The sequence below is a fragment of the Protopterus annectens genome, chromosome 10.part0 (genome assembly GCF_019279795.1).
Source record: "Protopterus annectens isolate FY-2018-M chromosome 10.part0, PAN1.0, whole genome shotgun sequence".
Lineage (NCBI taxonomy): Eukaryota > Metazoa > Chordata > Ceratodontiformes > Protopteridae > Protopterus > Protopterus annectens.
This window is the reverse complement of record NC_056744.1, coordinates 1356714752-1356742353: the sequence shown is the minus strand read 5'-3', so window position 1 is coordinate 1356742353 and position 27602 is coordinate 1356714752. Positions and strand designations below refer to the sequence as shown.

The following is a 27602-nucleotide window of genomic DNA, read 5'->3' as shown; positions in this document are numbered from 1 at the left end:
AGTCAAGTACTAACTCCCTTGCCCAACTCTTCCTAGAATTTATAAACTCGAATGCCCTGGATCAACTGGTCAACACCCCCCACCAGAGGGAACAACATATTGGACCAGGTCATCACCAACATGGGCGACTGGTGTTCCACACCGGAGGTCAACCCCTTGCTGGTTATATCAGGCCATAGACTAATCACTCTGGATATCCACATTCCGCCCCCATCCCCAATCAAGGAAACCACCATGAAAAACTTTTCAAAAGCAAACTTCACGTTACTTAAGACCGAGGTGGAAAGTTTCACAGCCCCCATGCTAAAGGACAATGCTGTCCAAGCTGCTGAAACCTTTACAAAGGCACTCTATAAGCATCTGCAGGAATGCATGGATTGTGCTATCCCAAGTAAAACCAAGACTCACTCCTCCAAGAAAAGGAAACCAGTCTGGTGGACCCCTGCCATAAACAAGCTATACTACAGAAGGATGAAACTAGTACAGAAAGAGTAAATTCCCAGTATCAGCAAGAAACTATGATCCCTCATTAAATCATCCAAGGCTAGAGTCAAAAGAAAAATTGCCAATGACTCCAAAGATAACCACAAAGCGTTCTTTAGCTATGTCGAGAACCTAAGTGGAAACTCACAGATCTGCTCTGAGTTAGTGCAGAATGGCACAAAATACACTGAACCGACTGATATTGCAAACATTCTGGCAGACAGGTTTAGTGCAAACTTCACCCCCCTAAAGGGCCCATAAGCATACCAGAAGAAGGCAGGGCCCCGTCAATCACCGATGCACAGGTTAAAACAGCCCTATCCAAAGCCAAAAACACAGCTTCAATGGGACCGGACGGGATCCCAGGCTGTGTCTTACAAGAGTTCCAAAATGAACTAACCCCTCACCTAAACACACTGTTCAAACTCAGCCTCTCTACAGGCTACGTATCCAGAGTGGCATACAGCAACAGTTATCCTGCTCCACAAAGGTGGGGCCACAACGGACCCCGGAAACTATCGCCCTATAAGCCTGACTAGCCTGGTCTGCAAGGCTATGGAACACATAATCATGGAACTCATTAACAGAGACATTGGGAACCTCCAAACCTTGGGCCCTACCCAGTTTGGTTTTGTTAAGGGAAGATCATGCCTCCTAAACCTGGTGGACTTCTTTGAGACAGTTACCAAGGCATTAGACAAGGGAAAGGAAGTCCACACAGCCTACCTAGTTCTCGCAAAGGCTTTCAACACCATTCCCCATTCTAGTATTATAGACAAGCTCACCAGCTTGAACATAAACCCCTAAGTCACAAGTGGGTTGTTAACTGGCTCATGGATAGAACCCACATGGTGAGAGTTGCAGGCTCTACATCAGACTCTAAACCAGTTACAAGTGGCGTCCCCCAGGGCTCAGTCCTAGGACCCATCCTGTTCGGTATATATTTCTCAGAGGTACAGGCATGCATAAGACTATGGCTGACCAAGTTCGCAGACGACTGCAAACTAGGGGCCATAATGGATTCTCCAGCTGATACAGACACCCTTCAGATAGGTCTCACTGAGACGGATACCTGGTGTCAAAATCATGGCCTCAAGCTAAATGCCAAAAAGTGCATAGTCATCCCCTTTGGAAAAAACAAAATACCCGCGAACTACCACATAGGTGGTTTTCCCCTATATACAGAAAATGTAATAAGGGATCTGGGGACCCAAGTAGATATTAATCTCTCCTTTGATAATCATATTGCCAAGGTGGTTAGAAAATCCTTCTATGTGGCCCACCTAATCACAAAAGGGTTTGCATCTAGAACAAGAGGTTATTGTGCCTCTCTACTCATCACTCATTAGACCCATCATAGAATACAACGCCCCATTTGGGATGTACCTTACAAGACACCTGCAACAGCTGGAAAGGCCACAAAAGTACCTCACCAAGAGGATTACTGGCCTCAAACAGATGCCCTATGCAGCCCGACTCAAGAAAAAAAATCCCAGAGAGCCACATGCTCTAGAGATATAAACCTCACCACAATGATAAACAGGACATGCTGGAGGGATAGATTCCTATCCCACAGACTCCCCATGCTTTGGAACAGGATTCCAATATACATCAGGCAGAGCCCCTCACTAACACTCTTCAAGAGAAACCTTGACAGGTGGATGAGAAACAGAAAATTTACCCCGGGGATCACTGCACTGGCTCTGCTGGACAGTGGCGCACCTGATGGCTCTGCTGGACAGAGGCACAGGGAACTAATCTAAGGGGGTGGCGGAAGCCAACACATTCTGGCTAGGCTTATAAAATGCCTTTGGGCAGATAGCCTAGTACTTACCTATGAACCTATATATTGGTCCATGAAAAGAAGAGAAAAGTAGCATTGATCATTGAAATCGCTACACCAAGTGACTACAGTGTCTTAATAACAGAGAGACACAAAGTCGTAAAATACCAGGGTTTGCAGGGAGAAATGAAGGCAATGTAGGAGATAGATACCCAGACATTTCCAATAGTTGTAGGAGTAATAGGTCTTATAAAAAAGAATCTACAATCGTACTTAGATATGCTACCAATACATGAGCAGGAGGAGTCATTACTGGGCACATTGTGGGTGATGCGAAAAGCACTTTTGGCCGATATCAAAGATTGAAACAATACTTATTTCATGAACTTTAATCGTACTTTGACTTAGGAATGGGTTCCGTTCCCATCATGGTATTATAAACCCAAAAGATTTGGAGAAATTAAAAAAGCAAGAAAATGTCCTCTTGGGGGACAATTTAGTTAAACCACAAGTCCAGTCATCATAACAATATATTTTTTATACAGTAAGGCTCCCAAAAGTGACAGTTCTAATCACCTTGTTACAAATAAATATCCTAGGTTTGGAGGACTGTTTCAAAAGCCAAACCATAAAGTGAATGGTTATAATGTATAAATGTCAAATATGTATTTTCTCATATCCAATGGCTTACTTTGTGGTTCAATGTATGCTTACCTCTAAAACATCTTGGCACAAAAAATTGGGACAAAGCAAAAAATAATGGGTTGACAAAGACCCACAATCGGGAACAGATTTTAAATACTGGTCTTACAAGCTTAGTAGTTAAAATAAAAGGTTTCAGTATCCTTCACAAAATGTATGCCAAGCCTGAAACTTAGATGTCTGTCCTTACCGACTGCCTTCAATCCTCAACAACTTATCAGGAAACCACAAATCTTATGAGGAACAGAATAAAACTATGAGGGAAAAAATCTGGACATTCTGAAAATTTCTGGACAGTTGAGAGGTACATATTTACCCTGACAAGTATAGACTGCAGAGTAGCATTTACTGACCTTAAATATGTAATGTATATTTACTTCTTTTAAGTGAGGGAGACGTCACACACACAGGTATATGTGAAGTATTCATTTAAGGCATATGTGGGTCCTTAAAGTGCACTGTAACAAACGCAAGAAGTTGGGTTAAACATTCTTACCATGTGCAGTACGAAATTATGCAGTTTTTGGTGCAAAAAGTATGTTTTTTGCATTTTATTTTGTTGATAACGGCAGCTCCCTGGACATTTTTCTTGGACCTAACAATCCCTGTGATGACATCATAAAAGACTGAATGAACCTATAATGTCTCATGACCCAAGTTAATGTATAGGCTACTATATTTCCAAGCTAAATACGTGAATAAGAATTTTTTACATCCTAGAAAGAAAAGCTGTTGCAGGTGGAATACCTTACATTGACAATTAACACATGCAAAGATGCAGAAGTGAAACCATAAGCTAAAAAAGAAGCTGCTCTTATAAAGAAGTTTGTTTTGCTTAGCATAATAAATTACTGTTCAGCACCTTCCATGGCATTTTTTGTGGGTGTGATTATAGAGAAAACTGAGTAAACATTGAAAGTTAAAAAAAAAAAAAATCAATACAATATAACCTTCATTTTTTTTTGTAAAATAGAAAATGTAAAATGAGGACTATAACTTGAAATGCAAGTAACTGTTTAGACTGCACCACTGCAGTATTCATCATGCATGGGATTCCCTGCCATAGAAGCCTGACATCCGGCCAGTCTACCAAAGCCTATCATTCCTTTAAGGTATGTTGAACATCGCCCAAACACTCCTCGTATAGCATGAAGGTACTGTTCAGGTGTACCATCCTCAGAACAGATTACCCCGGTAGGAACACTAGTCCAAGGAAAATCCAAGAGAACCTGTACATCCAGGAAGGAAAAAGACTAGGAGGATGGAGGGAAGGAGTGAATACTGCAGAGGTGAAGCAAGGACATCTACTGTCATGGTAAGATTTTACGCAACTGTACTATGTCCACTGCTGCAGTATTCACAATGTATGTTACAGTTCCAAAGCTCAAGAAGAAACTTGGTAGGAGGAAGCAGCAGTAGAGCCCTCTAAATATCTATGAAGAATGGCATTAGCAAAACCAGCTCTAGCTCTGGAGATACCATCAAACTTGTAATGTTTGGTAAACGTATGCACCAATGTCAAGGTAGCTGCTTCAAGGAGTATAAATAGGGTCTATGCCCTTGAAAAAAAAGCACCAGAAGAAGCCACAGCTCTAGTAGAATGAGTCTTTACAGAAGAAGGAAGGCTCTTGCCATGAAACCTGTAACAAAAAGAAATAGCCTTTGAAATCCAAGTCGAAATAGTTTGCTTGGAAACAGCTAATCCTAAAGACTTAGGATGAAAAGAAAAATTTAATTCTGGCAAACTGGGAGGAGAAACCTATATTAAATTCTGAATTTAATAATTGTTGGACCCTATATCGAAGATTTTTGGACGAAATAGTGATTTTTTGGACAGCTGGAAAAGAAAGATTTTATGAGTTTATGAAATATATGGGTGAAGTTCCTGAAATTCACTTACAATTTAGACATTGTAGTATACAAAGAAGGACAGAGTTTAAAGACCAAAATATTTAGGAAGGCTACTTTCTGTAATTCATTCTTACATTATGAAAGTGCACATCCTATGCACTGTAAGAGAAACATTGTGAAAGGACAGTCTGTCAGAGGTAGCCGCATGACAAGTTCAGATGATGATTTTATGAAAAGAATGTGAGTTGTTGGAAAAAAGTTATCCCACGAATTTTATCAGACAAATAAGGGATGAAGTAGAGAAAAGGAGACTTGATAAATTGTCCCATTCAAAAAAGGAAAGAATATAATAAAGGGAGTATGAATAACAAGGAACAAGAGGGAGATGGATTTCAACAGGCCTTAATATTAGAATATAATGGCCTAAATAATAGGATTAATAATATTTTTTTGAAAGAGTTGGAGAGGTTTGTCTCCCTTTCGGATATAGAGAATTTAGCCAATATACCACGGAAAGTTATATATAAGAATTCACAGAGTATCAGAACCACAATAGAAAATAAATATAAAGTAACGTCCAATAGGAACAAGGTAGGCACATATAAATGTGGACATTGTACTTGATGTACATATATTTTGAACAGTGATAGTTTTTACTTGGAAAGTAGAAACAATTGGTTGAATAGTTCTGAATACTATAATTGTGAATCCAAGGGTATAGTGTATTTAGATAATTGTGAAAACTGTGAATCCTATGTAGGAAAGACAGAAAGGATGTTAAAAAGAAGGATCTACGAGCATACATACGAAATATCAGTGGGGAAGGAAAGCAATGCTTTATTTAAACATTCAAAAGTATGTCCCAAATGCAGGTTCATAGTTTTAGAACAAGTAAAAAATGATAATGGGGGGGATTATGGGAGGAAAAAGTTGAGTTTAAAGAATTATGGTGGCAAGCAACTCTGGAAGCCGACAAACCCCCTGGTTTAATTATTGTATTTCCATTGCCAAACATAGTTGGCCAGCAGTGAAATGACTCAAGAATATTGAACAAAGTAAAAGACACCCATACAGAGTGTAAAAGGAGACTAATATACACAGACTGGTTTCGGCACACCAGTGCCTTCTTCAGTGTGGAAAAAATAAACATACAAAAGCCTGTGAGGCATCATTATTTAAATACAACCACCACCAACAGGAATCATGATATGTTTCCATAAACCAATACATAAACATGAGATAATGAATAATGTAAAATACTAATGATGATGATATATTAACTACAATTTAAGATGAAGAACAGGGAAATATAACATTACCTAAAGACCCCATGCTTTGCAAACTTGGACAAATTATAAAAATTATAAATAAAACACAAAAGATTGAATAAAAACCCATAGGTCCCAGAAAACTGAATACATAAAAATAGTATTCAAATATTATAATGAATAGTTATTTATACATACAAAAACACAATAAAGAATCAAATTAAAAAATCATGAGGCAGAATTAGACCTTTAGGAGGATCATAACATGCCCATATTACAAAAGGTGTATTTATATTCATAAATGGTCATTCAGACCCGGTGGGAATAACACACCCAACGTAATGATCCAATACTTCTCCTTATGAATTAATATGGTGTGCAATCCTTGGGAATGGCTTCTATCTCCAATTATCCTGTCAATGACCATAAATGAAAACACTGCCTGCTGATGTTTGAGTACATGACGGTAAAGAGCATTAGTTTCTTTTCTATTTTTGATATCACTTCGATGTTCATTAATCCGAGTTCTGAGTGGCCTAGAAGTTTGGCCAACATAAAAAGCTGAACAATGACAACTGGCCAAATAAACCACCCAGTTACTACTGCAATTGCCAAAGATTTTGCAGTCAAATACTTTACTAGTGTTACGACTGGAAAATTGTTTTGATTTGTTAATCTGTTTACATGAACCACAATGGCCACAGGGAAACGTACCCAATAATTCATCCCCTGAAATAGTTAACTGTTTATAAATTGCTCCCCCACTTTCAATATGTTTGAAATGAGAGAACGACCCAAGGGTTTTACCTCTATGATAGACAGGTTGGACCAAAGATGGTTCTGAAATAATCATTAGCCAAAAGGATGCTCCAATGTCTATTTATGATACCTCTAATGGCATTAAAGTTCCTCCCATAAGAGGTGACGAACCTAATCACTTGCTCAGAACCATCCCCAACTCGAGTCTTATATTGTAATAAAGTATTCCTGTCCATGTTATTGGACCAGTTCCATGCCCTTGAAATGTCCTGTTGTCTGTAACCTCTCTGTACAAACCTCTGAAATAAATCTGAACTAGCCCTATCATAATCCGGTTGGGTGGAGCCGAGGCGTTTGATAATCATGAATTGGGACTTAGGAATATTTGGATGCATACTGGAAGCATGTAGTAATGTATTATATTGGGGATATTTGCGAAAGACCCTGGTACCTGGGGTACGATCCCTGTTTCTCGAAACAGTGGCATCCAAAAAAGTAATGTATTATATTGGGGATATTTGCGAAAGACCCTGGTACCTGGGGTACGATCCCTGTTTCTCGAAACAGTGGCATCCAAAAAATTAATAGATTTTAAATCAAAGGTTACTGTAAACTGAATACCCCAAATGTTATGATTAAGATAATCTACAAACTCCTGTAGGTATCCGGCATCTGCACGCCACACCATCCAACAATCATCTAAGTATCTGCGCCATATGTCATCTCAATTAAATGTTATTTGACTGGTCATAGATCATATATTCCTCAAAATATGACATGAATAAATCGTCATAAATGGGAGCAAAGGAGCTGCTAGTAACATTGTCCCTGGAAATAAAAAACATTCTTTGTCAAAACATGCTCAGTCATACAGATAAGCAATGTATTGAATCCTGGCAAATATAAATCTGCTCTATCAAGCCAATACTGTAGTGCCTGTAATCCCACCCAATGCGGGATGCTAGTATACAATGCTTTGACATCCAGGGAACACATGTACCAGCCAGGCTCTGGTTTGAGGTATTGAGTCAAAAATGCAGATAAAGGTTACGTTAACGAACCTATTCCAGATACTATTGGCCTACCAGGAGGGTTATGTAGAGATTTATGGATTTTTGGCAACAAATATAAGATTTGTTTACGAGGGTCCTTAACTGTAAGTTGTAAAACACAGTTCCTAGTAATAATCCCTTCCTCCGAAGCTAGATGCAAAAAAGAATCAATTTCCTTCTTTAAGTGTGGAGTGGGATCAATGGCCATGTACATATAACATTTGGTGTCTGACAATTGAGACTGACCTTCATTCAGATATTGACTCATGTTCAAAACTACCACAGCTCCACCCTTGTCAGCAGGTAAAATCGTAATATCATGATTATTACGTAATTGTTCTAGGGCCATAGATTCTTGTGAAGAGAGGTTATGCCCCAACATAATGTAATCAGTATGTTGAAAATGTAAATCTCTAAGTACTGATTGCATAAATATCGAAACATGTTTGTTCATGGGGGGAAGAAAATCTGATTTATAAAATCTAAATTCATTAGATCTTTGAGTTTCCCTGTCGGCGAAAAACAAATTTCAAGTTCAGATTACGACAAAAAGTTGGAACATCCATGACAATATGATATTCATTAGAAAAAAAGCCAGGGACATAGCCAAGCCCTTTATTCAAAAGTTGTTCTTGTTCAGAAGATAATGTCACATTCGACAAGTTTAAAACATTCAGGCATTCATTATCAACTATGTTAGAAAGTTCTGGATTAATCCCTCCAGTGAATTGTGTCGTGTCTATTCCTGTGCTTGCGTCCACCACGACGCCTGGGACCATTTCTAAAGGGATATTCTTATTGGATTTCTTTCTATACGGAGACTCCTTATGATCAGTACTTTCATTCTCAGTGAAAGAGGAATCCTCTCCTGATGTGCTAGTATTGGACCTCTCTCTGTTTTTTTTTAAAATAGACCATGGTCTTTTTTTGGATTGAACCGATTATGATCCCTGACTGGCATCCACAAATCTGACCGTCTTGTTGGGACTCAAAGGGGCAACCCCTCTGATAGTCCATAGAATCCCTATGAAATTTTTTGATCTTTCGTTCTTTAGTGATTTTCTCATGGTTGGTAAGTTCATGGGACAATTTCTTGAGACAATCCTGAAATTTGGGACGACTCAAATTTCTTACAGTCTAAACATAACGTTTTAACCTCCTGTATATTGGTGTCCACCATTCTCTCATAATATTGTAATAATGCATTCACAAATAACATGGATCCTGTCTGTAGGGCTTCCTTCCATTCAATATTAAGCCTGTCATCTGGTCGACCGACCAGAGGTTGTAACCGAATCCTAAGGACCCTAGGGGCAATATTCTGATTAACATAAGCACGAAATAAACTCAAGTGCCAGATGTTTGACCTAAGATTCTTTAAACCCTTGGTCAGGGAATGAAAGGCAAAATCACAATCTGGAAGTATTTGTTGTACTTGATCACAGGGATTATTGCCTGGCGAGGACCTAATGCCAAATACACCTATGTCCTCCCGATCAGCACATAATCCAGAGAGTATATTTTCGAGATCCACGCTGTGAATGTATTGTGGGCCAATAATTTAGTTACGCAAATAGCACCACCAACCCGAGAAATATCTGAACAAGTATAATCTGATGAAATTATAATGACATTGTACCACTATTAAAATTGAGGTCTGCAAAACTTTGAATGGGAAAGGGGAATAACAATAATACAAATGACCACTAGAAGGCATTGGGAACACATTTGAACATTAACATTAATACTGAACATTTTTAATGGTTTTAAAGTTTTTAATATATCAATTTATATAATCAAGTGTTTTTAATTAATTCACATGTACATAAATGAATTTTAAAGAGATTATTTAAGTAAAATGGTAATATAATTGGTTGTTTTTTCAAAGCATAAAGTGAACATTTTTTATTTTACTTAATGTTTTTGGCAGCTATTATTGGTCTATTTAAATGAATTACCAAGCTTTCATTGGTTTTAGCAATAGAGTAATCATATAAAATGGTGTAATTAAATATGCTGGTCATCTGATCAAGTCATTTTTAATGACAAAACGCTTGTGGCATTTACGAAGGCGTTCATGCTTTAACTGTTTTTGTCCGTTTCTGCCTTGAGTGGATATAATAAATTGTGTACGTTATCCATCGTATTTTCTGCACTTTGCTGGATTTTATGGTTTATTTGTGCAGTTAATCCACTTATTTTTGATGAAAAGAAACAAACAACTGATCATATTTTTTGAACAGGAGGCCCTGCTTTCACGGTCTGTATTCATACCATAAATCAAGATCAAGCGAGCTTTTGCCCTTCTACTCCATGGGAGGCTTCTGTCCTCCCAGAGCTTGCCTTAGGATACCTGCGTTAGTCTTTGACAGGTGTACTACCCCAGTCAAACTCCCCACCTGACACTGTCCCCAGATCAGGTCACACCTGGATGCTTGGGTGCTTGAAGCCACAAGTGAGAGCCCTGGTCGGGCTCGACCACCCCAACCACTGGGTAAGTGAAAAAATGATAAAGAGTTGTGACATTTCACCAGCGGGCAAGGCCTCCCACTTATTCTATTTTCTGATATCTTTAGTCTTATCCAAATAAAATTTGAGCGGTCTATGTACGTCCAAAATATGCAGCGCCCTCTCACTGTCAAGACTGCGGAGAGGGGAAAAAAGTAGGCAATCAAGTGACAACTCATTAACCACCTTAGGCATAAAAGAAGGATTAGTACACAAGGACACCCTGTTCTCATGGAATATCAAAAAAGACGAACAAGCCATAAGGGCTTGTAACTGGCAGAAGTAAGAGCTAACAAAAGAACAGTCTTCAAGAACAATATTGCAAGGAAGCTGAAACAGCAGGCTCCTGGGAGGTTTAATATTAAGGACACCTTTAAGAAATTGCTTAGCCTCAAATCAAGAAGCTAAAGGAGGAGTGAAAGGAAGACGAGCAGAAAGAGTCGTTTAGTGGGCCTTAATAGAAGAATAGGCCGAACCAATATCAAGTAACTCACACAAATAAGAGAGAACCAAAAGGAACATACGCAGTAAGTGGGTCCAGGTTATGAGAGAAACACCAAATAGAAAACCTCTTCCATTTAGATAAGTAGTAAGTTTCCTGGCCTCCTACAGGACCTGCAGCATGTCTCAGAATAAAGGTGTCTATGAGGAATGGAATCAAAACCTTACCCACAGTGTCAGTTGAAGCACAGACAGGTGGGAATGGATGACAGATCCATGTTCTTGTGTGATTAAATCCACCCCATGAGGTAACTGGTGATGACTGCCCTTGGCTATATGTAGAAGTAGAGGGAACCAGTGCTGTCATGGCCAAAAGGGGGTCACCAGCAAGATTTTGGGAGCAAATCCACCCCATGAGGTAACTGGTGATAACTGCCCTTGGCTATATGTAGAAGTAGAGGGAACCAGTGCTGTCATGGCCAAAAAGGGGTCACCAGCAAGATTTTGGGAGCATCCTGTTGAATCTTGAACAGGACTCTCATAATGAGAGGAAGGGGAGGGAATGCACAAGGAAACATCTCCTTATAAGAAAGAGAGGGCATCCACCTTCCATACCAGAGAACCATGGACTCTGGCACAAAAAGAGGAAGTTGATTGTTCAGAGGGGAGGCAAGGCAAAGAGATCTACTTAAGGAGTACCCATTGGTGAACAATGTCCTGAAACACATCCCTGTAAAGCATCCATTCATTGAATTGAGTGAAGGACCTGCTCAGAGTGTCTGCCATAATGTTCTCATCTGAAGGGATATAAAGTGCCTGAAGAGTCACTTGATACTTGACAAACAGATTCCATACCAGAAGTGCCAACTGGCAAAGGAGGTAAGATCTTGTTCACCCCCATTTGTTGATATACCACATAACTGTGATGGTAATGTGCTCATTTTGTTAACAAGGCGATCACACTCCCTGTACTCTCAGGGAGCCAAAAGTTGATCATCATCCCACATCAAGTGTCCATGAACGGATCCTGAGAGGGAAGAGGATGAAAAGGGAGCCTTAGATTCAGAGAATCCACCACAGAAGTTCCTTCTTGACATAACGAAGAAGAGGAACTGTAAAGTCCAGGGGATGCACATGTTGAAGAAACACTGACTTCAGAAGCCACTGGAACTTTGCCATGTGGAGTTTGGCCAGAGGGAGCATTGGAATGGTGGAAGCCATGAAATCCAGAGCCTTCCAAAACTCTCTGGCTGTAATGGAGGCCAGGGAAGAAGAGTTTGAAAGTACGAAATGAGAGTTAAGGCTTTTGGAGGAGGCAGGGATGCCCACATTGGCACTGACAGAATCCTGCAATCCAGAAGACATGACCCTGAGGAGGAGTCAGAGAAGACTTTTTGAAGTTTATCTTGAACTCCAGGCTCTGAAGAAGAGAAATAGCAAAATTATGATTTTGCAAAAGGATCTCCAGAGTGGATGCCTGAAACAGCAGGTCATACAAGTAAGGAAATATTTGGATCCCTTGAAGCCTGCAAATACAATCACAGGAGCGAGGCATTTGGTGAACACCCTTGGGGTAGTAGAAAGGCCAAAGGGTAAAGCACAGAACAGAAAATGCCAGGAAGCAACAGAGAAACGCAAACACTTTTGGGAAACAGAATGGATCGGAATATAGAGATAAGCATCCTTGAGATCCAGAGACACCAGAAAGGCCTGAGGAAGCAAGAGAGGCAAGAGTCTGAAGGGACATCAGAAAGGAAACCACCTTCAGAAAAGTGTTTAGATGAGGGAAGTCTAGAATTGGTCTCAAAGTACCCTCCTTTCTGGGCACTAGAAATATTCTTGAATAAAACCCCTTCCCCCTTTGAGACACAGGGACCTCTTGAATAGCACCCCGAGACAAGAGATATCAAACAACCTTGCAGAAAAAAGTTGTTCCCAGGGAGGCTGAGGGATGCCCATAAAAGGAGGATGGGATATCCACACCATGAAGTATCCCTGATGAATGATTAACAGAACCCAAGAATCCTGAGTGATTTGAAGCCAAACAGGAAGAGAAACACAAATCGAAAGAGGAATGTGGCTGGCAAAAGGTGGATATAGTCAGACAGCACCTGGTTTGTCAGGAAAGGAAGGCTTTTGAATTCCTGCAGTCTGAGTGGTAAGAGGAACCCATTTACCACCCATTTTTACCTTTAGCAGGAGGGCAAGATTGCCTGCGAACAAAGGCTGGCTTAGAAGTGTAGTTTCTCGGAAATTTAGACATAGGAGAAACAAACACATGTTTAAGCTCCTGTAAGGCCTTCCCCTTGTCCTGAAGAGACAAACCAGCAGCTGCTTCCCCAAAAAAATATTTATTATCCAAAGGCACATCCATCAACTTAGTCTTAATATCATAGAGTAAAGGTTGAAACCTAAACCAATAATACCCCTTCATTACTGAATCAAATGCAGCAGCCCTAGAAGAGGCATATGCTGCAACATAATTACATTTGATAGAATGACAAACTATTTGAGAGGAACTCCCTAGCAAGGAAAGAGCAGAAGAATTACTCTCAGAGCCTGGAAGATCAGGAAAAAGCTGACCAACCTGAGAAAGAAGAGCCAACACATACCTAGATATATGGGTCTGATAATCAATTGCCCTAAAAGCTAGGGCAATAGAAGTACAAACCTTCTTACCCAACCTGTCCATGATTCTGCTGTCCTTGTCAGAAGGCAGTAACTTAGACGAAGTAAGTAATTGAGATGGCTTATCAGAGGCTACCGACACCACAGAGGAGTCAGCAGCAGGACATTTAAACAAAAAGGAACAATCCTTATGCACCCTATAAATTCTATCAGGCTTCTTGGGGAGCAGAGGGCAGAAAGTCAGGCGCTTTAGAGGCAAACATCCAGTAAAGCAGCCAAAACAGGAGGAATGGCCGCAGGTTTAGAAGATTCCATCTGCAGTTAACTCATAGTACCTCTCATGGATATCAGAAACCTGGGCACAATCCCACTTAAAAAAATTCCATCATCCTAGAGATTGTGTCCCCAAAGGAAGTTTCCTCAGGAGTGTCAGGAATATTAGATTCCTCCTCCTCCTCCAACCCATAATCCAAAAGAGAAGGAATCTGAGTGGAATATGTAAGGGATTGTGTCCCCAAAGGAAGTTTCCTCAGAAGGAGTGTCAGGACTATTAGATTCCTCCTCCTCCTCTGACCCATAATACAAAGGAGAAGGAATCTAAGTAGAATATGTACGGGATTCTTCATCAGAATCCAACTCTTCTTGAGGAAGAGTTCAGTTCCCTGTGCCTTTTAAGTGGAGAAGAGGACCAAGGAGGAGCAGGAACCCAAACCCCTTGAGGAGGCCTTAATGACAGTAAAACATTAAATAACCTCTGAGTAAAAGCCTACCACTCACTTTGTGGATCCCTAGGAGTAGAAGAAACATGTTTAGTTTTCTGTTTCATTAAGGGAATGTCCGCCCTAGAAAATTGAGAAGGCTCTGACACAGGACAGCATTTGACAACTGTAGTAGGAACTTCTTCCCCAAGAAGAATTGCGGAAACCCCCTTGACCGCTTGGAAACAATCAACCACGGTTTCCCTCTAAAAGCCCAAAACAGACACCTGTAAAACCTTATTGGACATGCTGCCTGCCAGATCCTAGACAGCCTCCATCTAGCAGAGAAATCCATCAACACAGTAAGGTGAGCCTCCAGGTTTGAAACACCCAACAGAGGCTGGACAGTGCAAGTCTCCAGTCTTACCTTTTTCACCTTCTTCCTTGATGGCTGAACCTCAGGGCAGAAAGTTACTTCCATTGTATCTTTAGCAAGAAGCTTAAGACGCTGATTCTCAAGATACAATGAAAGGAAAGAATGCCTACTATGAAGGGTTTTCAGGATGAACACCTGAAAAACTGAACAAGACACATGGTCGTGAGAAGCTCCTAGGCAGAAATGGTACTTACTGTGGTGGTCTTTATGGGGAATCTGTCTAACATGAACTCCGCAAACAGACCGATAGTTAGAAACAGCATTTTAAATGGTGGCACAGAAGTTCTCAGGATGGTATGCCTGAATGTCTCCTTTATGCCCTATGCTACACCAGGAGGAGTGTTTGGGTGACATTCAATGTACCTTAAAGTAATGGTAGGCTTTGGTAGACTGGCCGGACGTCAGGCTTCCATGGCAGGGAATCCCATACACAATGAATACTGCAGCAGTGAATATAAGGACATCACCTCTTACTTACCACTTTGTCAATTACTTATCTATCCATCCATCTATTTTTATCAACCATGTAAGTGGGCTGATCTATGGACACTTTTCAGCTATGACCTGGAAACTGAGATAATACATACAGCATTAAATAAGTAGTTAAAACTAAATGTTTTATGATCATGTTAGCAGTCAGCAACAGTCACATATTCTGATAGTTGTTTAAAAGTATACCACAGCTGCCTTGATGTTAGTTAATAGTATTGTCAATTTTAGTTTCGCAGGATGTAACAAATAACAGAAGTTAAATGGTTTTCAATTAGCATTAACAATCTGACAAGAATAGGCAGAAGGAAAATTTGAGTTCATGACTGAGATACAACTGAAGTGAACATTTACATATTTACAAGTAGTATTTTATATTCACCCATGTTTGGGCTGGGTGTTTTTATTTTTAAGTATGTGGAGATGTTAAGGAATAGGTAACATGAGTTAATAATGGTTATGCCTCAGTGTGTGCCTATGCTAGACAGTACAGATACTTAATTATAAAGGTATCTACTTTGATCCCGACAGCCTCAGTTATTCAGATGCCATTATAAGCTGGGTTGTACCAAACTACAATTACTTTCCAGGTTTCTCTGAGATCAGGGAGACTCACTGGACCCGAGATGTTCCTCACCCAGTTAGAATTTGAAATGTCTCCAGTAACCAATGCCTTAAATGAGAACCACAGAACACTTTGGTCACTAAAGGCCAAAATCACAACATCTTTCAAAGGGGAGTACATATGCTCGATACTTCAAAGTTTCTACTTTGGTTATTCATCAAAATAGAAACTTGCCAATTCTGTATGAAACAATGTGCAAACAAATTATAGCTGAAATGTGCACACTGTTGACACAAGGAATCCAGACCATAACCATACTCTGATGTCTTTGCTTTGGTGGAATATAAGGGAGCTCTATACTAGTCACAAGTTGTATGTCACACTCCCTTCTTCTTAATTGCTCTTTTTCTCTGCAGTATCATACCTACGATTTCACAGAAACTCCTGATGACAACACATCTTTAAATAAAGTTGAAAATTGCCTCTTGGAAAGGGATACATTTGAAGACCATGCTAAAAATCACCTCATTCAAAGGGGTTCTTCTTGCTGGTATAACAGTTAATCCTGTTACATTTTATGCTAGCTTTAAATAAGTCAAGATATGTTTAAGCGTAACCTGCCCCTGGGTCCAGATGGATGAAAAATGTGCCTAGAATGAGTCTACTAATCTACTTAACAAATAAATATAATATATATGGCTAAAGAAATCACTAATAATACAGGTATATACGAAGGAAGATGGGCAGGGTAACAAGCTGTGGGATGAGTGCCATGTTGTGGCACCATGGAACAGGATTTGGGTAGTATTCTGGGGATACAGATGGATCACTATGGAGGAATATATAAGTAGGTGAACCTTGGCTGCAGTGGAGTGCTAGGAATATGCCCTACTAAAGTCACAATGGCACAGGCTTGCAGTATATTTGCTGGTTCCCACCAATTGAGCACAAGCAGCATCTTGCCCATAAAAGCATATGCACATGTCAAGCTGGACAGTACCACTAAAGACTGGCACCCACTACATGATACCAACAGATTCCAGTGCCTGTACCCTTTCTCTTCTCCATTCTGCTGCAGAGACCTCAAAAGTTAATTGTGGAAATGTTATGTCATGAACCACAATAAGAGAGGTCATAAACACAAGAGGGGCAAAATGAATCTGTAGAAACATGGAGTTGGCATGGCTTTATCATGTTACAAAAATCAGATATATCCTAGTAGTACAAGTCATAAGCTGTAGGAAAAGTTAACTCAGGTCACAAAGGTCATATAAAATGTAATAGAGATAATCAATGCTTACAGAAAGGAAAATTAACCTACTGCAGATGTTTGTCTGTATATACACAGATCCAGCTGGGGTAAATAGGTTGGGGTGGAATAACAGAAAAAAACAAAATGTGGAGGATACTTTTCTGCCAACAATGCTCACAACACCAGTACTGATCAAGCTTCAACTAACTGAGTCTGATTTCCTCTGCTGATGGGGGCTAAATAGGCAATGTCAAGCAGTAGCTAGCAGCAATTGGTTTTGTGTCCTAGGGGTGGAGACAGCTTTGGTAGCACTTACTGATGGCTTGCTTGTTAGGGTTGGGATTAAACATTATCCAACAGTAACTTGTTTTCTGTTGTGCTTGGAAGACAAACACAGTTTCCATCATCAGCAGGTTCTGTCTGTAATGAGAGGCTCAGAGTTCAGCAAATAGAGAATAATGGTTGTGTTTAATCTTCTATGACATACTACAGGGTACAAAATGAGACAATATGACATACTACAGGGTACAAAATGAGACAATATGACATACTACAGGGTACAAAATGAGACAATATGCAACCAGATTTAAATAAATGATGCATTTAACTGGGTTCAAAAAACTTCAGATAAAAAAAAAAAGTCCTGCATTTCTATAAGCGTTTTTAAAATGTTTCCCGTTTATGTAATTTTTCCTAAGCTATGTCAATTTCTATTTTTTTTTCTGGGAGAATTATGTACTTTTCAGTTTAATAATCCTTTACTTCAGCAAACTCCTTCTCCCAAACTAGTCCGACAAAAAAAATTATATATATATATATATATATATATATATATATATATATATATATATATATATATTGTATATGTACATATAGATCTATGTTGCATTACCAAATGTTCAAATCAGCGAAAATCAATCCAGCGAGATGACAACACTGAAATTGCATTCCCGAAGTTTAAAATATCGAAACAGCAACTGCTTCAACAAAAAAACAAAAATATAGCTTCTCTTACATTTTTGCAGGTTGGCAAACCCCCACACCCCCTTCAAATTATATATACCAACTCCAAGATCGCACAACAGTGAGGAAAATGATACATTTCCTGATCCGCACTGTACTGCGATCTCCATTCAGAAGCTCAGTGTTGTGAAACATGCGCAGCTACCATTTCAAAGTCGAAACCATACTATATCAAAGTAAAATCTTACCTTGTATTTCTGTAACAGCTGCTGTTCGGCCTCTTGAATTGGTAGAAAATTATGACCGGCGTGCTTCTTTGAGTCTCTACAAATAACACAAACTGGACTTTCACACACCTCACAAAACAGCTTCAGCCCCTCCTTATGTACTTCACACAGATGGAGGTCTCTCGCAGCATGTAAATCTAACTGTGTTACTCTAAGACTTAAATTATTTATGTCCTCAGCTTGCTCCAGGTCCCAGCTACAAGCTTTCTGTGACATTCTACAGAGTATTCGATTGAAAGTGTAAGTCTTCTCAAGGCATACAACTCGACATTCTGGGCATTTTGGGGTGCCTTCACTTTTCCACACATTGTCAATACAAGACTTGCAGTAATTGTGGCCACATTTCAGAATCACTGGCTGCTTAAACACTTCTAGACAAATGGAACAGATCAAATCCTCCATAAAATCCATTGAGGCCTGAAAGAGAAGCAGCCATGGTGGACCTGCAATGTGTTTTAGTTTCACTTTCTTAAAAGAGAAAAAGAAAGTCATGTGATGTTATATTCTGAAAACAAAAGGTCAGTGCAGCAGTTTAACTCTTTCAGTACCATAATACTACAAGTTATCCACATTTATTTCAGAAGTTGCAGCAGTAGTTTGTTAAATTCATTTAATATGTTCGTTTTTGTTGCACTTTAGGTGGTAAAAGCGTTACTATTCAATCATGAAGTAGCACTCCCGGTGGAAAAAAAATATCTTAGGAAGATATTGTGCTTTCAGCTAATATAAAGTGCCAATAAAATATGGCCATTGTAAGAACACAATTATTTATTGTGTCTTTTTATTTTAGAGTGCTTGACACTGCAAATCCTGACAATTTGGAAAAAAAAACAGTGGATTACAAAGCATGGTGTCACTTTTAAAGATTTAAGCAGGGGCATGCAGATAAGGCTGACCCCACCCACACCCCTCATACTTATAACTTGGAGATCACTGTACTTCGTAATAACCCCATTACAAGCACACAAAATCAGACATCTGAACCGCTTAGCACAAGATATCTGAACAAAGCCTAAAATCATTTTTTTTCATTATAGTTCTCTTTCCCTCTACGAGCTCCATCGCCGAGTGCTTGCCACCAAGCCTACTTACAAAGGTTGTACTCCTGCTGCTCAGTTCCCCCAGAGACACGGAAAAGCAGAACATAGCTGACGGACTTCAATCCTGCATGTTAAACATAGTACCTCAAGCGTACTTACAGAGGTTGTATCCCTGCTGTTCGGCTCCCCCAGAGACACGGAAAAGCCGAACATAGCTGACGGGCTTCAGTCCTGCACACTGCTGCGGCAGTTTTAAACATATAGGGTTGCCACCTTTTCAAATGGCCAAAGTGGGACATTTTTGGTACAAGCGTCAGATTTTGCAGGGTGAAACATGTTACTTATTGCTACATTTAAAGCTACTACTTCTCTAGAGAGTACTGGATTACATCATTTGACATGCTATTGTTGTTACTTATTGCTGCATTTAACAGCACTTCTCTAGAGGGTATTGGATTACATCATCTGATATACTATTGTTACTTGTGCTGATTTTCTATGCTGTTACTGCATTAAATCTGTTCACTTTACAGTTGAAACTATTTGTTTATACTATTTGCACTTGGATTCATTTAAATAGAGACCAAATTAACCTATTATTTCAGCTGTGATTGCATTTGATCTTGCTGCTCATGATTGCTGATGGTACATTCACATTGTTACTCGTTCCTATAGTTACATTTTGTGGTCTGCATCCTTCACCAGATCCCAGATTATCACCATTTTCTAGTCCAATCCATTATAGCCTTCTGTTTTATAACAAGAGAAAGGTTATTAAGCTATCTTGTTTTCTCATACCCCTTTGGCTGCACTACCTCTTAAAGAATCTCATTCAGGTGATGATCTTCTGCAAATAAATTGAAAGCACTAGGCATTTTAAGGTAGCATAACAACTGACTGATCCCCTTCTGAAGCTCAAAATCTCATATAATCAAACTTCATTTTCCTGAGGCAAAAATCATGAAACCTTGAATACCTGAACGGTGAATTTTTCCCAGGGTAAGTAAATACTTGTCCAACATGCCCTTTTCTCCATTGTAGTGCAATCCCAGAGTTGGTATATATAGTTAGGAGGTGTGGGGATGTACAGGACTTAGCTCCCCACCTATGTGGGTTTTATTTACTATGGTGAATGCTTCATTTAAGTTTGGGCAAGTGTTTACTTACACTGGGAAAATATTGTAATTCAGGTAATTAAGCTTTCGTGATTTTTGTCTCATTAAAATGAATTTTATTTATATGAGATTTCGAGGTTTAGAAGTAGATCCAAACTGACACATCAAATCATTGTCGTCATCATCATCAGCTTCCTTTTTCCCATTTTCGTCATCATCATCAGCTTCCTTTTTCCCATTTTCTACAGAGGTGTTCTGCCAAATGTCACCATCCCTCTGGATTTAATCCCACTCTACTACCTTCTCCGACAGTCATGCCTGACTGTAGCAGGTCTTCTCTCACAAAATCCATCCACCTCTTTGCTGGATGCCCATGTTTCCTCTTCCCTTCTTCCTTTCTGTCCCATATCATCTTCACCAGACTGTTTTCTGTTTTTCTGTACATGTGCTTGAAATGCCATACTCTGTATCTTTGACCTTGTCTGCAATTGGAGCTAGTTTGGCTTCAGCTCTGATGTCTTAATTTCATCATCTGTTCCATAGTGTGCATCCTACCATTTGTCTCTTCATCAACTGTTCTGTCTGTACTGCCAAGGTTTCTGTACCATCAGCTTCCTTGGCATTCTTCTATCATACAGTACCCCTGATACTTTGTGCCAGTAGGCCACAGCCCTCTGATTCTAGCTTTGACTTCCTCATTTAGACTTTCCTTCTTCTCCACCACCTCTCCCAGATACTTGAAGCTGTTAACCTGTTCCTCTATTTTTCTGTCTCTCTTTTCTCAGCTTCTTCTGATTTCCTCATTTGCTGCTATTACAACTGTCTTATCTGTGCTCAGTTTCATTCTATGTACCTTAAGCTATGTAATACATTCCCCTATTCTTTGCTGAAGTTCTTGCTTAGTCTGCCTGTAATGCCACATTTTCTACATACAGCTTTATCACTGATCTGTCCCCTGTGACCTGTTTGCTGATGTAGTCCATCACCAGTATAAACAGCAGTGGACTCAGAGCTGACACCTGATGCACACTCACTCCCACTGGGAACTCCCTGTGTTAGACTGACCACTGTTTGTACTTGAGTCACCAGGTCCTACCAATGTTTCTGGGATTTTGAACAATTGCAGGACTACCCAAATCAGCTTTCCTTTGGACCCTGTCGTATGAATGCCCAGTTGGACTCTTTCCTCATCCCTAGCTTCTTCTTAACTATCTGTCTGACTGTAAACATTGGGTGGGTTGTGCTGCATCCAGATCTACATCTGAACTGCTTATCTCCAGTCTTTTGTTCTACTACTCTGCATATTCATTTATCAATGACCCTGTCCATGACTTTCATGCAGTGTGAGAGGAGTTTGATATCTCTGTACTGCCCTCAGTTGTGAATGTCCCCTTTGTTCTTGTACACTAGCACTATTATCCTTATTCTCCAGTCATACAGAATACACCTTTCTCTCCATTTTTCTATGAGTACCCTCAGGAGTCATTTCTTCTCTGTCTCACCCAGCATCTTGATAATATCTGCTGAAATCTCATCTGAGCCTGATACTTTCCCTGACTTAATTTTCCTTAGTGCTGTTCTTACTTCTTCTAGGGTGGGCTTCTCTTATCCTCTTATCATAGGTTGTACCCAGAGGGTTTCTGCATTCAGAAGCTGCTGGAAGTACTCCTTTCATATGCCTTTGATGTCCTGTGGACTGTTCTGGAGGTTGTGGTTGGCATTCCTTAGGAAAGGTGTCTGACTATCTTCTTTATCTTTTTGTCTTTGCCTTGCAACCTGATAGAGTTTCTTTGTACCATCTATTGAGTCACTTTCCAGAAGTTGGTAGAGTGCTTCTGATACCTTGTTCTTTGCTTTTGCAGCTCCTGTTTTAGACTGTTAGCCAACCAGTATTTCTTCTTAGCCTGCTCTGTCTTTTCTCTCTCCCACCTTTTCCTGCACTCCTTCTTTCTTTTGATGACTTCTTGAACTTCTCCATTTCACTACCAGCTTTCCTTATATACCTTCTTTCCATGACTGGATCAGCTGCATATCTGTTCAGTAGTCCTTACATGTGATGTTTTCAAGCGCTGCCATTCTTCAACTCCACCAATTTCTCCTTCTCCCCGAGGTGTTGGAGCCCTGATGAATTCCTTGAAGTCTTGTGCTTTCTCTCCAGTCAACTTCCAGTGTCTTCAGCCTAGTCTTTAACCTTAGAGCCTTCTTTGACAGCTGCTTGTAGATGACTGCAGCAACCAGTGGTTTATGCTGTGTGCCAACTGTTTTGCTGATTCTCCCACAGTCTCTTTCCTTACTAGAAAGATACTTACTTGAATTGCATGCTGGCCTCATATTTACCAGAAAACTTTTATTGATTCAGTATGTGAAAGGTGTAGGTGTTTTTTGAACTTGGAGGCTCCCTTCTAACCTCAAAATATATTTGGTAAAAACAATGTACACACACACACACACACACACACACACACACACACACACACACACACACACCTCCACTACATCATCATACACTAAGGTTAAGAGAACACTGTCTTAGCATCCTAAACTAAAAACTAGGAAGCCTCACCTATCAGTTTACAGAACAGCACACCCACCTTCACCTGCATGCCCTTCAGGGGCGGCTCATGCTATCGGACTGCCGGACTGCAGCCCTCCCACCTAAAAAAAAAATCAAAAGAAAAAAAAAATCTGTGAAACAAAAAATCGAGTTCTGACTCCTCTGCACATGCATAGACACATTGGGGACCTCAGACTGCCTTTATCAGCAGTCCGAATGCAGACAAAAAGGTACCCAGCAGTCTGTGCTGTGAGATGACTAGGAATCTGTGCAGTGATGACCGCACAGAACAGAGGAGCTCTGGACTGCTTCCCTTGCAGGCAGGGCCAATGAGGGGTGAGCTGAGAGATCTCGTTGGGATTTAGCTGCGCGGGCTTTGTGAGTGGATTATACTGCAGTGCTGAACAAATGGTCGCTGGCTAGATGGGCTTCGTACACATGGAGTATGTTCGTGAAACAGGTAGGTGAAGGCTTTGTACATGAAATGGGTAGTGTGAGTGTGTGTGTAGTTATATTAGTTATCACAAAAAGAATCTGACGTATTATGCCATAACCAGTCCGTGCTGACGCTTCCATTCTTTCTCTGTGCCTTGAAGCTGTTATTGCTTTTGTTCCGTTAGTACCTCAGGTTGTTTCATTCTGTCTTCTGTGATCTATAGTGTCTCATCTCCAGCTTTAGATGATGAATTCAAGCCCAAAATGTTGCTCATCTCTGGTCCGGATATCTTGGGTTACTTTCCTGTATGATCTGTACTTGCAGCTACTACCGTGCTGTTTCCAGATGCAGGGGACTAAACTTTGACTGTGCATAAGATGGCCAGTTACTCACCCTTATTGAAATCAGAATGTGGAATCCTTTTAATCTGTACTCTTCAACCAGATGCACCATTGGAACTTTGAAATGTACTTCAGAGTTCGTGTTGCCCATTTTCTAACTACTGTGAATAAAAAGTAAAATGACTAATATATATGTGTATACTGAATTTGTTACCCTGTGGCTACAAAGATGCACACATTTTTGGGGACAAAACTGTTTTCACTGTTTCTGGATGTTACACAGAGGCAGTTTATCAAAGCTTTAGCATACGCTTTGCTTTGTTGCTTCATTACTCCATAATCCACACTGAAAAAGCTGACACAGAAATCTTGGTTAACCTTTTTTTTGCAAATTACAAGTTTAGCTAGTAATAAAACACAATTCCAAACAGAAAGGAAAACGTAGTTGTAGCCCTGGTCACTGTTTCCACATGGTTAATGTGACTTCAAAAACTAACAGATTTTTGTATGCCTTTTATCCCGAGCTCCTGGAACACACAGAAGATGAGGTTATGCACCTCCTGGTAGCCAACAATATATGTGTGTGTGTGTGTGTGTGTGTGTGTGTGTGTGTGTGTGTGTGTGTGTGTGTGTGTGTGTATGTAATGCCCCAGTTGCTACATGGTGGTGAGTAGAGAATAAGACTTGAATGCTGTGCCTTGGGCCCAAGTGGCAAGAGCCTGAATTCCCTACCCACCACCATTTGTAAAATGTTTGCAGATTTTTGTCTCATATTTGTTCTGATGTTCTTCGTGTTTCACTGTTGCAGTCATAACTGTAGGGTGTTCCTGCCGGCAGGCAGCCTGAGGTCGGCCAGAATTCCAAAGTCTGGGTCTGGCGTCGGCTGTACCAGCAAGTACCCTGACGTCAGAACACAGAGGTATAAAGCTGACAGCCGACGCCATCTTCTCCAGTCTTTCTTGCCGTGTGGTGGAAAGCAGCTCGCAAGTTTTTGGTTGGCGGATTCCTGAACAACGTTTTTTGCTTGTCGTCGGTCCGAAGTCGTCTTCTTCTCTTCTCAAGCTAAGTACCCCGTTGGGGAAAGTTTTTTCTTGCTCCTCCAATGTCAGAAAAAGTTAATAATTGTATATCGTGTGGGAAACAAATACCTCATAAAGATTTCCACTCTTACTGTCTTCCTTGCTTGGGCCCTGACCACGACATTTCTTGTTGTCGGTTTTGCACCAGGTTTAACTCTCGTACTATTAAGCATCGGTACGATTGGGCCTTGAATTATTTTGGCAGATGGTTCAATTATAAAATGTCTTCAGATACTTTACCGGCATCCGGAATTCATAAAAAACACAAGGACAAGGATAGGCCTCCGAGGTCCAAACAGGATAGCGTGCAGCCGGAGCCAGCTTCGGGTTCGGCGGTCGTCAGTGAGGCACTTTTGCAGCCCCTGTCGTCAGCCCCTTCGGAACCGATGGCCGACATGGACTCCCATGGGGAGCCATCTAGGCCCAATATTCTTACTGCTGCAGGACCTTTGGACTTTGCTCCTTCAGATGGGTCTGGAACCGCTGTGCAGGTACCGGCTTCTGAAGGGGTTTTCAGGCCTTTTCATATCACTATTACTACAAAGACAAAGGCAAAGTCAAAGACTCCTGTTAAGCCAAGGGTTTCTTCTCAAGCTTCTTCAGATTCAGCTCCCAAGACCCAGAAGCAATTATTAAGGATGGCTGAAGATTTGCTTACTATGATTAGGAGTTCTCACCCCCCCTGGAAAAAAGGCCTAGACAGGATATTCCTTATGATTCCTCTGATCAGGCTTCTGTTTTTTCAGTCTCTTCTTCTGGACAGGATTATTCCTTCCCTCCTTATGAGGATTCTGATGCAGAGGATTCCATTCCCTCTGCTTCCCCCCCTGAGGATTTTTCCTTTGGGGAAACTTTGCATGAAATGAGAGAGCATTTCCATTGGGAAGGTCAGGAATACTCTGCTTCCAAGAAGAGGCTTAGGGATTTCCTTCTTCTCCCACAACACAGGCCTTTGGCTATTCCTCCTGTTCTTGATATTGTGGATGATGCTTTCTCTGAAGCTAACCTGAATCCTGATTACTTGCCGCCTGCTCCTTCTAAGCCTGATAGATTTTACAGAGTTCCTGATTCCCATCAATTTTTGTTCAAGAACCCCTCTGCAGATCCTGAAACTATTTCACAGGGTTCCAAGGGTGCTAAGGCCGCTTCTGCTAAAAATCCTATTCCTTCTGAAAAGGATTCTCGTGCTTTGGACAGATGGGGAAAAAAGGTGTATACTTCTGCTACTCTTTCCATTAGAGCTTTAAATTGTCAATTACATATGTTTAAGTACCAGCAATTTCTTTTGTCTGTATTAAAACAAAAACTTTCTACCTTTTCTGCATGTGCAGAGGACAAGGAATTACAGGATGTATTACATGCAACTGAACAAGTTAGCAAACATGGTTTACATTGTGGTTTTGATGCCTTGGAGGCTTCTTGTAGGGCCACAGCCTCTGGTACTGTTATCAGGAGACATGCTTGGCTTCGTGAGCAGAATTTACCTGAACAAGTTAAGGCTAAATTATTAGATGCTCCGGTTCAGCATGATGTTTTGTTTGGATCTAAAGCTGAAGAGGTTATTAAGAAAATGGAGGATAAAGCGAAGTCTATGCAGACTGTTAAAGATTTCTTACAAGTACAGCCTCCTAGATTTACAAGAAATTGGCCCTCCAAGAATTGGTCCTTTCCCACGTCTGACAGGCCTCAAAGGGGGAGATATAGATGCTCCAGAGGTCGGGCCCAGGCTCAGGCCTCTTATAGGTCAAGACAATGGTCTGCTTCATCACCTAGAAGGGGAGAAGACAGATCTCAATCACAAAGGAAGCAAGCTCAATGACTCTCTCAGTTGGGCTACAAGTCCTCTTTGCCTGGAAGCCCCTCTCGGAGGAAAACTGTCTCTTTTCTACCAAAATTGGACTCATATAACCCAAGACAAATGGGTGTTAGATGTAATTTTAAGAGGTTACAAATTCCACTTTCATTCTCTGCCAAGGTCTATCGGATGGCCAGATCTGCCAAAACATCAATGGTCAGAGGCCTTACATCAAGTGGACGCTCTATTGGCCATGAGAGCCATAGAACCTGTTCCACTTTCAGAAAGGGGAAAAGGTTTTTACTCAAGGCTATTTCTGGTCCCAAGAAAACTAAACTCATGGAGACCTGTTCTCGACCTGTCAGTATTAAACACCTTTCTGGAAATACCAAAATTCAAGATGCTTACTCTACAACAGCTTCTTCCAATGCTCTCACAAGATGCCTGGATGGTGACATTGGACTTAAAGGAGGCCTACTTACACATTCCCATCAGGCAAGAATGCAGAAAATACCTCAGATTCAAGGCAGGCTCGAGGCACTTTCAATTCTCTGTACTGCCCTTTGGCTTATCTACTGTGCCCAGAGTCTTTACCAAGTGCCTGGCTCCAGTAGTAGCTTATTGCACACTCCAGGGGATTCAAATTTACCCCTATCTGGATGACTGTCTTATTCAGGCAGACAGCAAAGACCTTTTACTTCAAGATCTGCATTTTGTTCAACGTCTTCTCCTAATACTGGGATTCTCAGTGAACACAAAAAAGTCGCATTTGATTCCTTCTCAGCAGATGATCTTTTTGGGAGCTCTTCTAAACACAAGTTTACAGATGGCCTTCCTCACTCCAGAAAAACAATTAAAGCTGGCTTCAATTTTCAAAACCTTGGCAACTTTACCTCAGCTCACTGTAAGGAAATTCCTGCAGGCTTTGGGCTACATGGCTTCTTGCATTCTGTTGATTCCAAATGCAAGGCTTCATATGGGAAAACTTCAATGGTACCTAAAGAGTGTATGGTCTCAGCATTACCACAGTCAGGACACAATGATTCCACTGATTCCCTGCCTCCAGAAGGAGCTCCT

At 40.6% G+C, this 27602-nt stretch overlaps 1 protein-coding gene across 3 annotated transcripts in view; it reads right to left on the bottom strand.

The window, feature by feature from the left end:
• Positions 1 to 19433, bottom strand: part of LOC122813597 (zinc-binding protein A33-like) — a 104733-nt gene extending 85300 nt beyond the window's left edge. For 2 of the 3 annotated variants that reach the window (XM_044086007.1, XM_044086009.1), the window contains exons 1-2: positions 19365 to 19433; positions 18127 to 18633 (exon numbers count right to left, since the gene is read on the bottom strand). In XM_044086007.1, the coding sequence (XP_043941942.1) occupies positions 18127 to 18633; positions 19365 to 19418 (561 nt within the window). In that variant the 5' untranslated portion in view covers positions 19419 to 19433. Of the gene's footprint in view, positions 1 to 18126; positions 18634 to 19257; positions 19317 to 19364 lie in introns of those variants that run through there. The other variant, XM_044086008.1, reaches the window with a different exon arrangement.
• Positions 19434 to 27602: the final 8169 nt, after the last annotated feature.